The following is a 15,658-nucleotide window of genomic DNA, read 5'->3' as shown; positions in this document are numbered from 1 at the left end:
TGGGTCAGGAAGAAAGAACTGTTGAGCTGGATCTACTGCCCTGAGGCCTCACAAGCCTTCAGATAGGTGCAGACACTCCACTTCCCCTTTGGAGTTTGGGGTTCTCTTCCAGACTCTCAGGTGACTGGAAAAATTCAGTTCCTGTTAGAGACAGGACTGAGGGCTGAGGTATCTTGCAAGTTACCTTGTTGATTAGGGATTTCTTGCTGCTCCTAGCAGCTGCCTTCTGGTCTTGTCCTTAGGAACCCCTAGGCACAACACACCCTGAGTGGGTGTTTGCCTGGCCTATGGCAGCGCATGCCTGACCCCCAGCCCCTCTTCATCCTGTGGCAAAGTCCAACATGATTTAACATAATCACAGGAAAGACTGGTCCACAGTTTGCCATATGTCATTACCTCATTAAGGAAGCATCCTCTCCTATTCACAGGTTGTGCCCACTCTCAAGGAGAGGGAACTATAGCCGAGGGTGTTGGGAGGGGGTTGAAGGCCATCTTAGAATTCTGCCTGCTGCAGTGTATGGTAAAGTAAGAGATGAGTCACGGTTACAAATAATCAAATGTGACTTCCACCAAGACAGGAGAATCAGAAAAGTCCAACATAGTTTTCTAAACATCTCAAGGAGACTTCAAACTTGAAGGATAAGGAGAGTCAAAGGCATACTCTAGCCTACAGGACTAATGGCACAATTGAAGACTCTCAGGACACCACATGAAAGCATACGAAAACAAACGCTGGACCCTCTGAAACCCAGAAGTATACAAGACAATTTCCTGTGTAAAAATTATGAGACTGCTTGGGATTTCCAATCTATCCAATAATATATCATCAGAAGATGATATGGGAAAATTAGATCAATTGCTCAGGAAAGTAAAAGTCTCCTAAGGTAGAAGGAAGAAGTGTGTTTTCCTTAGCAGGGTGAAGGCGCCAAGAGCTCTAAGGAGCTGGCCACCCCGTAGGCAGAAGCCAAATGGTGACATCTATGTCTTTGGTAAAACCTGACTGACTGTGGCATATGAATATTGGAGCCAATATTCATCTACATGTATATAAACTCTTTACAATCTTGGATAATTCTTCTATATTTATTCATTTCTGCACTATACATATTTTGTATGCATTATACAGATTTATATAACATCATGCCAAGTCTTTGCATTTCCACTGCTACTTGGAGGTTCTAAACCAGCATTGTCCAACAGATTAAAAATACCAGCCACATATATAATTTTAAATTTTCCACTGGCAACAGTTTGTTTAAAAAAATAAGAGCAGGTGAAAATAGTTTATTTAATATGGGTTTTACTTAGCCACTATCACCATATGTAATCAACATAAAAATGATTCATGAAATGTCCTTTATTTCTGTACTGCCGTTGAAGTTCATTGTGAACAACTCCTCTCCATACAGACCAGCCACTTTGGGGTAGTGGGCAGCACATGTGGCTCACGGTTACACGTTGGACCACGCAGCTCTGAAGGTTAGTCTGAAGCCTCTCCTCAGAGGCCTTTAGCTTCATCTCTCATTTCTCCCTATACTCAGTTTCTGGAAAATCTTGCAAAACTCAGGTTTTATTCAGCAGTGGGGTGTGTGTGTGTGTGTGTGTGTGTGTGTGTGTGTGTGTGTGTGTCTGGGATTTCCCTTTCTATCTTATCTCTTCTTCTGTGAGAGCTAGGCCAGGAACTTCTGATTAAACATGACTAAGCCTGAATTCTCGTTTGCTCTGATTTCTTTCCTCATTTCCAGATCTTGTATAATGTCCAAAATAACTTCATCCCTTCACTGTTCCTCTGTCTCAGTAGATCCTTTCATTTCTTCCTTCCAGTGTAACATATTGGTTTTTGTTGTTGTTGTTGTTGTTGTTGTTAATCTAACACTTAAAGTTTGATTCATGCATTGATCATACTTCACTTGGGCTTCTTGATACATTAACCTGCTTGCACCAAAATTATGTTCCAATCACTGGGCTTTAAAAATCTAAGCCTAGAGCTGGTGAGATAGCTCAGCAGACTAAGTGCCTGCTTTAGTAAGCACAGGGACCAGGGTTCAATCCCTGGCACCATATGCCATGCTGGCCCTGCCCATGGGGGCACTGAAACCAGGTGTGGTGGCACACACCTGTAATCCCAGTGCTGGGGAGGCAGAAAACAGGAGGATCACTACAGGTCTGAACTGTATAGTGAGACCCTGTACCAAATACATACATACATACATACATACATACATACATACACAAATACCTAAGCCTTATTTTATCAGTTAGTGAACATCAATTAAAGACCCACTCTAGCTCTGTTGTACAAGAGAAACATTTCAAATATGTATGGATATATGTTTGTATGTTTTCTTTGTTGAATAAATTGAGCAAAAGGGTGTTCACCTGTAATCCCAGCACTCTGGAGGCAGAGGCAGGAGAGATACAAACTTGAATCCATCTCAGGTGACTTACCATCTTAGTGAAACACTCAAAATTTGGAAAATTTTAAAATAAAAAAAAAGAACTGGAGGGCTGGCAAAATAGCTTAGCAGATTAAAGCACCTGCTTAGGCAGACACAGGGGCCAGGGGTTCGATCCCTATCCTGCCATGCTGGCCCCACCCCCAGGGCACGCTGAGACAGTGATTGAGACTGGACGGGGTGGCACATGCCTGTAATCCCAAGCACTTGGGAGGCAGTAAACAGGAGAATCACTACAAGTCTGATCTACATAGTGAGACCCTGTAGATCCTGTACTAAATACAAAAAAAAAAAAAAAAAAAAAAGAAAGAAAGAAAGAAAGAAAGAAAGAAAGAAAGAAAGAAAGAAAGAAAAGAAAGGAACTGGAAATGTGGAGATGTAGTTTAGTGTGAAGGCCGGGGGTTTAATTGCCAGTATCAAAAAATAACCAATAATGTGTATCACAACTCAGAAAAACAAATTATGATGTCAGATAACAAAAGCCAGTGACTCCAAGTCTAGGTGTCTGTCAGCCTACCTTCTGCAGCATGGCTGTAAAACGCAAGCCCCTTTGGAACGAGGAGGTGAGGAAGGGAAGTGATGCACATGCACACACACACACACACACACACACACACACACACGCACTCGCCAGCTTTCATTACTGTAACACAGACCTGCCACAGAGCGTCTCGGAAAGGCGGATACTTGCGCTCAGTTTGGGAGGTGTTGGGTCACAAGTGTTGCTCTGGCCCCTTGGTGGACACTGTGTCCTGGAGAAGAGCTCAGGAGCCAGATTCCCTCCAAGTGACAGTGCGGGAAAGAAAGGGGCCGGGCCCCAGAGATCAGCAGTCCTGGACTTCCCAGGAGCACCCAGCTGGGGCTAAGCCTTTAAGTCATGGGCATTTGGGAGCCATTCAAGTTCCAAGTACACAAGGGGAAAATGTGCTTTTCCAAATCCTTAAAAATAAGGATAACATCCAGATTCTGAACTCAGCAGAATATTTCTTTCGTCCCTCCCCCATCTCTTAGTTCATTTTTTCTTTCTTTTTTTCAGAGTTTTTTGCTTTGTTTTTGTGGTACTGGGAATCAAACACATGCGGGGCATGCATTCTACCACTGAGCTGCTTCCTCAGCCCTCATTCTTAATTCTTTTTTCTTTTTTTAATCTTTTATTTATTTGGTACAGGGTCTCACTATGCAGCTTGGACTCATAGTGATCCTCTTGTTGCATCCCACCGACCCATCCCCTCCAGCACTGGGACTGTAGGCCTATGCCACCACCCTGGTTTTGGTGGCCACCTTGGCATGGGGCCAGCACAGTACTGGGGTTCGAACCTGGGTCCTTCCACTTGCCAGGCAGGCACATAGACTGCTGAGCTATCCCCTGAGCCCCTCATTAATAATTTTTAACTCTACTTGCACATCAGAATCCCTGGGACGTTTGTGAGGGAACCAAAGGTCAGCCCTTGAGACATAAAATAGACCAATTAAGTAAGTCTCTAAATCCAGTTTTAGTCACTAACCTGGTGTCAAAACCTGCAGTCAGCTTCCTTACCTGGCTCTGTAGTTTGACCCATGTTGGTAAGAATATCTCTACTCTGATAAAGATGTGTTATTTTATTTATTTATTTACATATTTAGTATAGGGTCTCACAACACAGATCAGACTTATAGTGATCCTTCTGTTTTCAGCCTCCCAAGCACTGGGATTATAGGCATGTGCCACCACACCCAGTTTCATTTGCCATCTCAGCATGCCCTGGGGGACGGGGTCGGCACAGCAGGCTGGGGATCTAACCCCCAGGCCCTGTATCTGCCTATGCAGGAGCTTTAATCCCCTGAGCTATCTGGCTGGCCCTAGATGTGTTAATTTACAGGTCAATTGTCTTCTTTCATTTACCAGTGAGAGACCAGGTCTAGGAGAGTTATAGTCAGCCAGCCATTGAGGGGCACAGTTAAGACAGGGACCCTCCTTGCAGGCAGGAATGCAAATTATCTAGCCCATCGGACAGAGAGGGGAGCTAACACCACATTCCTCTACCAGCAGACAACTGGAAGTACCACACAGAGCAATCAGTGTGGACCAGGGCCAGCTAAGAGTGGGCAGAGCTGAGGCCAACAGCTAAGCAGGGGCAATCAGAGACCATTCATGAACAACGTAAAATAGTGACTCGCAAAGCTCAGTGTGCAGGAGAGTCAACTCGGGGCTTCTTCCACAGGGATCTTCCAGGTCCAGCCCCAAGTAGTCTGGCTTCCTTAGAAGGACCAAGTTAATTCTGATGTGAAGTGACTTAAGGACATCTGAGGAGAACCACTAGAGGCACTCATTTATGGCTGAAACTCACTGTTGGCTTCTAAAGAATGACTCTCTGCCGTCTAGAAAGTGAAGGCAGGGCCGGGGAGATGGCTCAGTGGAATAAGTCCTTCCCTGGCAAGTACAAGGGCCCGAGTTCAATCCCTGGTTCCACAAAAAAAAAAAAAAAGGAAAGTGAAGGCAGGTGGGCTGGTTGTTGGTCTATATCTGCCACCACTAGGAGGTCTGAATGTAGGATAGACAAGGGACAATAGCATAGAGCTCACCTGGCAAGACTGAGTAAATTTAGAGCTCATAATTTAAAGATTGATAGCAACCAAAATGTTCATCTGCATGTCTGTCTTCAGTTGTAATTATTTGTGATAAGAATTTTTATATACTGTCCTACTGGTCCAGCTCTGTAACATTCAAGCAACAAGTACAGTAGTAGTGATGCTAGTTCTGTATTATTTTAAAATTTTCAAAGCCTTTATATCATTTTCAAAAAATTGTCTCTCTTGATCCTTCTAGCACCCTGTCAAGTGGATAGAATATGCGATAGTTCCTGTATTTTACGTGGATGGACTCTTCATTCTATTATAAGCAGAGTGACCTTACACAACTTTTTTACTTTCTCTGAATTTTCAACTTTCTCATCTATAAAATGCAAGTTATAGTACCATCTTCATGGAGCTGTTAAATGAAATAACTTTTTAAATGTCTGACATGTACTTGTTGAGTAAATAGACCACCTTGAGGATAAGTAGAAAAACAACTTAAGAAGATGAGGATTTAGCATATGGAACACATACTGAAGTTGAGATCTGATTCTAATTAATGAATAGAATATTGATGGACTTTCGAGCTGGTAGGTTGCCTGGCAACCAAAGCTAACTCAATACCAGTGGCTACCAAAGTTGTTGTTTTTAATCAAAGCAGTAATTAAACAGCTCTTAAGAAGCTCAAGGTTGTAAGCAGACACAAAGATTCCCTTGTGAATTTAGGGTTTTTCCAGACAGTCTGAGAAAATGACACCCCAAAATTCTCAGTGTACATGTGGTAAAATATCTTGGAAGTAGGATTCTCCCCACTTCCATGCCCCTAAGAGACAAAAGATGTTAGTGTCTCGTATGTGGGAGGTGGGGCGAATGGAGAAGATAGATACTGCTCTCCTGTCCCTGTGCATTCACTCAGTCAATGTTCATGGGGTGCCAGGGGTCAGACACACAAAAGCCTTTGTCTTTGCCCCTACTGCCCTTTAGAATTTCAGCTTCCAAGAGAGAAATCTGTCAGCATTAAACAGTAATATAGCAAATCATCTCCTGAGTGGCTGGCTGTGTCTCTAAGCAGTATTCTAGGCATTATGTATTGAGCAGTACAAGGAGGCATAGCAAGCCTTAAATAACCACTGGTAAGATTTTTATTTTCCTGGTAAACCAGTCCTGGAGTAATGTCCTACTTTGGTTTCCCAGCACATTCATACATCCTGATTCACGGCCCTGAGAGGCAGCCAGGCCTGCTGCTGGCAAGGGCTGAGGCTGGGCAGAGGGATCTAGAGCTTCCACTGGCTGGATATGACTTATATCCCATTACTCGTTTACCTCAATCCGGGGACTTCACCCTCTGCATGCTGCTCTTCTTATTTGTAAGCGGGGCATGATGATTTAGATTCCCACCCTGCGGGCGATGAGCCTGACACAGTGAGATAATAAATGTAAGAGTTCTGAGCAGCTAAGTGCAGTTTCTGAGCTACTCATCAATTTGCTACCAGATTTCTATTGCTTTTCATTGAACAGCTTGGTATCTTGTTTTACATTTTCTTTTCCTTTATAACTCACAGGCTTACAGTTTAAAAAGAAAAAAGTGAGCATGATCTCGAAATGCTTGTTTCAATTTTGCACTGAATCTTGTCTCCATCATTTGTGGCTCATTGTGCTAACTTCTTTTGCAGGGAAGATCAACTTTATTGCTATGGAAAGAGATCCATTGTTCCCCTTTGGCATTTCAGCATTTATTTACACACAAACGTGACTGAAGGCCTCCAGGGCCTTCAAGGCTGGCAGTTGGTCGATGAATCATGTTCAGCATTCAGACAGAGCTGCTGGCAGTTACTACAGGGCTGCTCCTGCTCATCAGCTGCCCCTGTCAGTTCTCCCTCTGCTAATAAAGTACATTTGTTTTGGTGATGGAATAAAAATACACCAAGTGCAGAAAGGCTGGGTGTGGAGTAATTTAATCAGGGCAAGTCAGCACACTTGAGCAATACAGTGGTAAGGATAGAAAGATGGCTTGGTAGTGGCTTAATGAGTCAGAAGTAGACTGTGAAGGGTTGGGCCGGAAGCACGCTTCCTCTTACATCCTGCTGGATCACACTTCAGGAATGTATGGACCCCAATATGTCCCCTGGTTAAGATTTGTAGGCCAAGATTTCCGTAAGTTCCCTTCTGAATTAACCACAAATGTTTTACATGGCTTTTCCCTGTTAATTTCATTTTAACATTTAATTGAGGATTATAAATTTTTAAGTCAGTTCAGACCAAAGTTCAGAGCTCTACTAGCAATTCTTTTGAATATTGGCTATGTTCAGTTTCCTGCAGAACTGATTGATTTTAAAAGACCCTAGTTTTAAAAGAAAAACAGCAGGGAGACTGACATTTGCAGATTGGCATTTCATAGTTCTTACTTTGTTGCATTTTTAAAAACTTTTTGTTGTGACAATCTGATAGTATAGAATTTTGTATTTTGTTTATAAGAGGAAACATGTTCAGGATACCAGTCTGCCTTGAGTCTCACTATCTCACAGATGGGGTGGGGAAGAGAAAAAGTAGGGATATGCATAATATTTGAAATGTATTTGAAAACATGTACAAATATCAATATAACTCTAAGTTGTAGGCCTAAGTAATTTTTCTCTCCTCTCTTTCTTTCCTCCTTTTTCTTTCATCTTGATTATCCTGGGAATGTTCTTAGAGTCATCATTCACTGGGAAAAAGAATCATTAACCAAGAAAAACCTCCAGAAACTTCAGGGTCAGCAGTGTCTTTATTTCCATTTCTAGTTCAGGGAGTGATTACACTGGTCTCTTTTCATTCTAGCCAAGTTGTTTTCACCTCTGTGTGTACTGTTTTGCTTCTGTGGGAGAAGATCAGTGATATCCAATACTTCATTAACAGGTGTGCTGGAAATAATCTATTTCAAAAATAAAACACTAAATATAGTACAGAAGTTCAAGGCTTTTGAAGGTTGTTATGTTTTTTAAAAATAAATGTAATGAATCCTTCATAGTGGAACCATTCACTCTTAGGAGAGCTGGTGGTCCATGATACATATGTCCCACATCTCTGTCATTGTCACTGATCCCCTCCTAACTCGGATCACATATGAGCACTTTTATCATATAGATGAAAGGATAGAGAACACATGCACACAGGAACAGAGTCACTAGCATTGCTGACCATGGGATAAGTAAATAAGTAACCAGAGAGTTAGTGTTTAGTTATATGGATTCAACCTTTAACCCAAGATGACCACTCATGCTGCAAAATTATATTCAATTCATTTATTTATTTATTGTATTTTAGGGAAGGGTCTACAGGGTGTCCAGAGTCTCACTACTAGATCGGACTCATAGTGATCTGCTTGTTTACAGCCTCCCAAGAGCTGGGATTACAGGTGTGCGTTACCACGCCTAGTCTCAATTGCCATTTTAGCGCGCCCCAGGGGTGGAGCCAGCACGGCAGGCCCTTCAATTTATTTTTAAAGTAATTTAAATCTATTAGATATTTTCCTAGTATATTATGTGTCCCTGAAATCTGACTCTTGTGTGTTTCTTATGTTTATTGACTTAATACTTAATAGAGATTTTTTTTTTAAATTTGTGTGTGTGTGTGTGTGTGTGTGTGTGTGTGTGGCCAGCTCAGCCCACCAGGGGGTGGGGCAGGCTGGCATGTGGTGCTGGGGGATTGAACCGTGGTCCCTGTGCTTTGCTAAGCTTGTTCTAAGTAGGTGCTTTAGACCACTGAGCCATCTCACCAGCCCCCTTAATAGAGATTCTTTTACTGTCTAATTATAAACACTTTTCATGTTCAGGGGCAGCACATGAACGCCAAGCGCAGAATTCTGCTCTGTGACTCACCGCTGGGTGCTGTCGTATAAATTACTTGGTCTCTGTGATCCGTGAGTGCTTCCTGTGTGAAGAGTAGAGACACGGCCTCCGCTAGTTACCCTTACATGGGTAGACCATGGAGGACCATGAATTTATCCGTCCGATTTTATGAGGAACTGGTTCAAAATTCAAACACCTTGGCCCTGCACTGGGTGATTCTGATCAAGTGTATGTGGGAATAGCTCGGGAAGCTGAAGTTTTAGTCATTTTGTCAAGTGAGTCTGGGACATTGCACATGGCCGTAGAGGCCAACTGATTATAGAGCACTCATCCACCCTGAATAATAGGTAGCTAACTGATTCTAATAAAAACGCTTTGCTAGGACAGAAATTTAATTAATGCTCAGCAGCACTTGTACTTAAAATATTCTAACTCCATAGAAAACAGGGGGTCAGTTTGCATAAGTAATGCTGTTGATTCATTAAATACAGTCCTTCTTTATTCTTTTGGTTTAATTATATCACTTACCCTTTTTTGTCTCTTACACAGGAAATAGAATATTTGTGGACTAGGTCTAAATCAGGAGCCTGGATGAATGAACTTGAAGCTAGCATGGGATTCTTAGTTTTTCAAGACCCGTGCCCACCAAACCTTTGCTCCCTCTGGTTTTGCGAAGACAGAGCAAAATGATAACGAAGACAGAGTAAACGATAATTAAGGCAAAAGCCTTAATTACTTGCTTCAGTAGCATCTAAAGTCATTTGAGAACGGAACACGGTAGTACAGCCATGGAAAAGAATTCAAGCTTATGGAAGAACCTCCTGGAAGAGCACCCAGTCTGCACAACCTGGAAGCCAGAGGCGGAAGGGGCCATCTACCATCTTGCTAGTATTCTATTTGTAGTCGGTTTCATGGGCGGCAGTGGATTCTTTGGGCTCCTTTATGTCTTCAGTTTGCTGGGGCTGGGTTTTCTCTGCTCTGCGGTGTGGGCTTGGGTAGATATCTGTGCTGCTGACATATTTTCCTGGAATTTTGTACTGTTTGTCATCTGCTTTATGCAGTTCGTTCATATTGCCTATCAGGTTCGTAGCATAACTTTTGCCCGAGAATTCCAGGTGCTGTACAGCTCCCTTTTCCAGCCCCTGGGGACCTCTATGCCTGTCTTCAGAACGATTGCTTTGAGCTCTGAAGTGGTGACTCTGGAAAAGGAGCACTGTTATGCCATGCAGGGGAAAACCTCCATCGATAGACTCTCTCTGCTTGTCTCAGGAAGGTCTGTACCCCGGTGCTTGCATGTCTTTCCTCTATATTAATTCTTTATGTTTCTTGGCTAGTCACCCATTTAAGTAGAACACAATCCTGGGTGGCATTCTGCACCCTTGGGAAAGTCTTTGAGACAGATGTCATGGATGTAGAGTTTGTAGAATTATTTACTTAAAGCAGAAAGTAATACTTTTATAGAAGCATACTGTTCACACATAAATGGACACATAAATGTGCAATCTCAAGCCTTTTTTGTCTTAGAAAGTAAATGAGGTGGAATATAAATAAAGGACCATTTTGTATCTATAGATATAAAATAGGATAGATATACAGCTACTTTCTCTTAATCCAATGAGAAGAAAGATTTATACCAGTAGTGTTTGGACAGGATATCATGTCTGCATCTTGTACTATGAATAACCACTATGAAGACAACAGTATGCAATGTATTAATTATTGTAACTGTCCTGCTAACCTGTTTTAAAACTGTTTCATTTCTATTTGTTTCTCAATAAAATTAATAAAAAAATTTAAAAACAAATGATTAAAAAATAAAATTACAACTACTTATATAAAAAAGGAACTTTAAGACTAAATTATGAATTTATCCAGATATGATAGCTTCTCACTGAAAGGCAAGAAAAGTGTGACAGTGGCTTCAAATAAAAGTATACATATGCTGGTAGGCAAACTATTTTAAATAGACTTTTGATAGGGCATTCTTGTAGTAGAGAACTTTCACTTTTATAGTTATCAAACTTATTTAGTTAGTTTTAGCATTTGTCCATTTATTAGAAGTAGGAAGGAGAACCTCAAGAATATATAGGGAAGCTTTGGAGGAGGAAACAGTATGTTCGTGCTTTTTAAAAAGTAAAACTTAGTTTGCATTGCAGATCTCCTGTATGCTCTTAAATGTTCTCCTAAAAATTTTGACTGAAGGGCCGGCGGTATAGCTCAGCCAACTAAGCGCTTGCTTAGGTAAGCACAGGGGGCAGGGTTCAATCCTTGGCTCTGCATGCCGCGCTGGCCCTGCCCCTGGGCATGCTGAGCCAGCGATGGAGCCCGGGCGCGGTGGCGCTTGCCTGTAACCCCAGCACATGGGAGGCAGAAATCAGGAGGATCACTATGCGAGTGGGCTGTGTAGTGAGACCCTGCACACACACACACACACACACACACACACACACACAAATTTTTGACTGTATAGAAACTTTGATAGAAGTATAATATGCACATGTAAGTGGACACATACTATGAATGTCCAATTTGAATTTTCTAGTGCGTTTCACTGAGTAGTCCAGATTTATCAGTAAAGAACATCAGTACATGAATGTCATAGGATACTGGTCACTGACTTATATATGAATTTAATATGTTTCCCTTCAGAATTTTAAAGGATACAACAGTCATTAGAGATCTGAGCCACATGTCCCTTCCCATGTCCCCATACTGCTGTGTATTCTCTCTTCCTTTCACAAGAGATGCTCTTGTATTTTGACAGGATCAGAGTGACGGTCGACGGTGAATTTTTGCACTACATTTTCCCCTTTCAGTTTCTGGATTCTCCTGAGTGGGATTCGCTGAGGCCCACAGAAGAAGGCATTTTTCAGGTAAGGAATACCAAGGCCACCCAGCAGTGCTCTTCCTCCAAGCAGATAAGTGGTGTTTAAGCCGACAAACAAACACAACAGCAAATAACAGAAAACTATTTTATATTTAAATTTGGGGTGTACTTAGAAACACACCTAACTGGCAAATTCTGTTTGACTCCTGCTGATTAATGCCATTTCTTAGACTCTGCAGTGAGGAAAACAAGTATATGTGCTGTGATCAAACTATGCAGGGAATGATTAAATGTTAAAAATGGGGCCAGTAAGATAGATCAGCAGATTAACCAAGTGCCTGCTTAGGCAAGCGTAGGAGCACAGCGACCAGGGTTCAATCCTGGCACCACATGCTGCGCCAGCTCTGCTCCCAGGGCGGGCGGTGCTGGCCACAGAGTCCCATTGTGGTGGTGCATGCCTGTAATCCCAGTGCTGGGGAGGCTGAAAGCAGGGGGATCACCACAAGTTCGAGCTACGTAGTGAGACGCCATAACTAAATACATTTTTTAAAATAATAAATAGATAAATTTTTTAAATCCATTACATTAAAAGACCCATTGCCACTAATTTCCCTGAAAATACTCTCACTACTGCGGGCTGTTCTCCAAAGTCAAAATAAATGATCATAAGAGGTAAACATTTTCAATAAATTTAGGGATCAAGGAAACACGGACAATGCAACTAGAGTGGTAAATAATTTTGCAGCAAAGCTTTTATTTCTAATTCAGATTAAGTTGAAATTAACAGATCTTCCTTTCAATTTTACACGAAGTAGGCTGAATCTAGACCCCTATATCTCACTATGTACTAAAGTAAAATTTATCTTAAAATTTAAATTTCATGGGTGGGCCAAATAGCTCAGCGGATTAAAGTGCCTGCAGGCAGGCACAGGGGCCAGGGTTTGATCCCTGGGCCTGCTGTGCTGGCCCCGCCCCTGGGGGCTGCTGAGACACCACTGGGCATGGTTGTGTGCACCTGTAATCCCAGCTCTTGGGAGGCTGTAAACAGGAATCATTATGAGTCTGATCTAATAGTGAGACCCTGAACACCCTGTAGAACCTTCCCTAAAATAAAATAAATAAAAAATTAAATTTCACCATATTTTCAAACATGCCTCTTAAATGAGAAAAGGGATTGTGGTAAATATTATTAAGTTCTCTTCTGTGTAACTGTATATTGGAATTAAAATACAATCACTGACATTTGACTATACATCAAACACTGCTGATATGGAAGTTTAGAAAATACCAGAGTGCACTTTTTTTTATACCAAGCATCAAACTCAGGACCTTATGCTTTCCAGGCAGGCACTGTGGTGCTGAGCTATATCCCCAGTCCTGCCTTTATTACAAAATGCATGATTTTTAAACTTAATATACTGGTGTACTTCTCTCCTCTCCTCTCTTCTCCTCTCCCCTCCTCTCCCCTCCGCTCCCCTCCCCTCCTCTCCTCTCCTCTTCTCTCTTTTCTTTTTTCCCCTTCTTTTTGAGACAGGATCTTACTATGAAGTTCAGGCTGGCCTTGAACTCACTGTGTAGTCCAGGGTGGCCTTGAACTGGAAGCGATCCTCCTGCCTCAGCCTTCTGAGTGCTGAGATTACAGGTGTGCACCACCACTCCCAGCTCTATTTTCTAGCAATAGAATGCTAAGCTTATATTATTACTGTGCTGTTATATCTAGTAGTTTTGAAAGATAATCATTTCAGTAGGTTCTATTTAGCATGCTATACTGTTTTTCTGTGATTTATACATATATGTACATTTACAAATACAAATTCATATACATATGAAAAATAGACATATAAATTACTTTTTTGCACTACAGAAACTGAAAGTAAGACTACATGTTCACAATCTCAGAACTGACTTGTATATACTTTTCTAGTATTAGCCAACTTTATCTGATGTTTTTAACATCAAGTACTCAAGCAGAAAAACAAGTAAGCCGGAGCTAGGTGCAACACCATGATATGATAATTATTTCTTTTGTGGAGTGCAAATAGCTTATTGGATCCCAGGAGGCAATGGTTGGGAGGTTTGATATGAAACAGAAGAGAGGACCAGCCAGATAGCTCAGTGGGCTAAAGCGCCTACTTAGGCAGAGCGCAGGAACAGGGATTCGATCCTTGGAGTGCCCTGCAGGCCCTGCCCCCATGCCTGGATGTGGTGGTGCACACCTGTAATCCCAGTGCTTGGGAGACTGAAAACAGGAGAATCACTACAAGTCTGATCTATGTAGCAAGACCCTGTAGACCCTGTACCAAAATACATGAAAGAAAGAAAGAAAAAAAAGAAAGAAAGAAAGAAAGAAAGAAAGAAAGAAAGAAAGAAAGAAAGAAAAGGGAAAAGAAAGAAACCAAGTGAGGGTTCACAGTCCAGTAAGCTGCCTGTGTGGGCAGTAGGAGGGGAGGCTCACTGGGAACCTCCACATCATGATAATGATAGATTATGTAGTGAAGTAGTAAAGTCAAGTCATTTTATATGTATTATACAAGTTACATATACAGTAATAAATGGTGTCATTTTTTGTTTCACAATCTATTGCAGTTCAGTAGGATATTTCTTTTAACCCTTATTTATTTAATGCAGCATCTCACTCTGCAGTTCAGACTCATAGTGATCCTCCGTTTTGGCACCCCCGGTGCCGAGATTACCGGTGCATGCCACCACGCCTGGTTTCTGGGATGGCAAGGCATTCAGTACCGGGAATCGAACCTGGGTCCTTGCATTTGCCAGGCAGGCTCTTAGACCGCTGAGCTATCTCCCGAGACCTTCAGTGGGATTTTTAAAGCTAAAACAGGCAGAAAATGAAACTCATTTCAACTTTGGAGCAGAAAAAAAGGGATTGGGTTTCTTGCTTCCTAATCTGTGTTTACGTGCGGCCTCATGTTTTTCAGGTAACCCTCACAGCAGAAACTGATTGCCGATACGTGTCCTGGAGGAGAAAGAAATTGTATTTGCTCTTTGCTCAGCACCGTTACATCTCCCGCCTGTTTTCGGTTTTAATTGGCAGTGATATTGCAGACAAACTCTATGCCTTGAATGACAGGGTATATATCGGGAAAAGATACCACTATGACATTCGGTTGCCCAATTATTATCATATGTCAAGTCCAGAAGTGCCCAGGTCACCCCTCACTGAACCGTTTAGGAATTCTAGGCAATAGTGTAATAAATGACGTCAAAAGCTTAAGTTTTATTACCATTGTAAAAAGACTCTAAATCATTCCCCCCAAAGACATAGCAAAATACAGAAGATGAAGCTCACTGATATTTTTATAAATCAAACTCAAGAGGCAAGATGCCAATGCCAGATGTTTTATTCATCTCAACTGCTGCTTTGTGAATAAATTTTACCAATTTTTTCTGTATCGCTTAGTGTTACAATTGGGAGAAAGGGGTGAGAAAATGAGCATCAGTAGCTTTGCTACATCAGGACCAGGAGTATGGAGTCGCTCGTCCTCAGATATTTGCTTGCTCGGATCTTCTCAAATGTCTCGTCCTGCGTGGCGGACTTGGCATTACTCCTCAGGAGGCAGGCTGGAAGTGTACTCAGCATGCGACTGGATTGCTAGGGTCTACGTAAGCATTTCTAGAACTCAATTTTTTGCTATAACCTCTTGAGGAAGTCAAAATGTATGACTGGTATGCTGCAAGTATTTATTTTTACACGTGAAAGTTGTTTGGTATGACTAAAATGTAGAATAAATACAAGACGCAATATGCTAATCTTGAAGACTGTTTCCTTGGTAGTAAGTTCTAAGCTTAAAGTTTATAATAGCATTTAAAAAGTGACATTAGGCTCAGGGGTTGCGTGTTCAATCCCCGGGCCTGCTGTGCCAGCCCCATCCCCAGGGCGCGCTGAGATAGCAATTGAGGCTGGGCATGATGGCACATGCCTGAAATCCCAGCTCTTGGGAGGCTGTAAACAGGGGGATCACTACGAGTCCCATCTA

The 15,658-nt window shown here is 42.0% G+C and overlaps 1 protein-coding gene across 5 annotated transcripts in view; it reads left to right on the top strand.

The window, feature by feature from the left end:
- Popdc3 (popeye domain containing 3) overlaps positions 1-15,425 on the top strand; it is a 22,941-nt gene extending 7,516 nt beyond the window's left edge. For 3 of the 5 annotated variants that reach the window (XM_004637456.3, XM_023722357.1, XM_023722358.1), the window contains 3 exons: positions 9,386-10,109; positions 11,601-11,709; positions 14,600-15,425. In XM_004637456.3, the coding sequence (XP_004637513.2) occupies positions 9,625-10,109; positions 11,601-11,709; positions 14,600-14,869 (864 nt within the window). In that variant the 5' untranslated portion in view covers positions 9,386-9,624 and the 3' untranslated portion in view covers positions 14,870-15,425. Of the gene's footprint in view, positions 1-7,826; positions 7,905-9,385; positions 10,110-11,600; positions 11,710-14,599 lie in introns of all 5 variants that reach the window. The other 2 variants (XM_023722355.1, XM_023722356.1) reach the window with 1 other exon arrangement.
- Positions 15,426-15,658: the final 233 nt, after the last annotated feature.

Source organism: Octodon degus, unplaced genomic scaffold, assembly GCF_000260255.1.
Source record: "Octodon degus isolate 3935 unplaced genomic scaffold, OctDeg1.0 scaffold00090, whole genome shotgun sequence".
Taxonomy (NCBI): Eukaryota; Metazoa; Chordata; class Mammalia; order Rodentia; family Octodontidae; genus Octodon; species Octodon degus.
The sequence above is the reverse complement of the archived record's forward strand: the minus strand, read 5'-3'. Positions and strand labels throughout refer to the sequence as shown.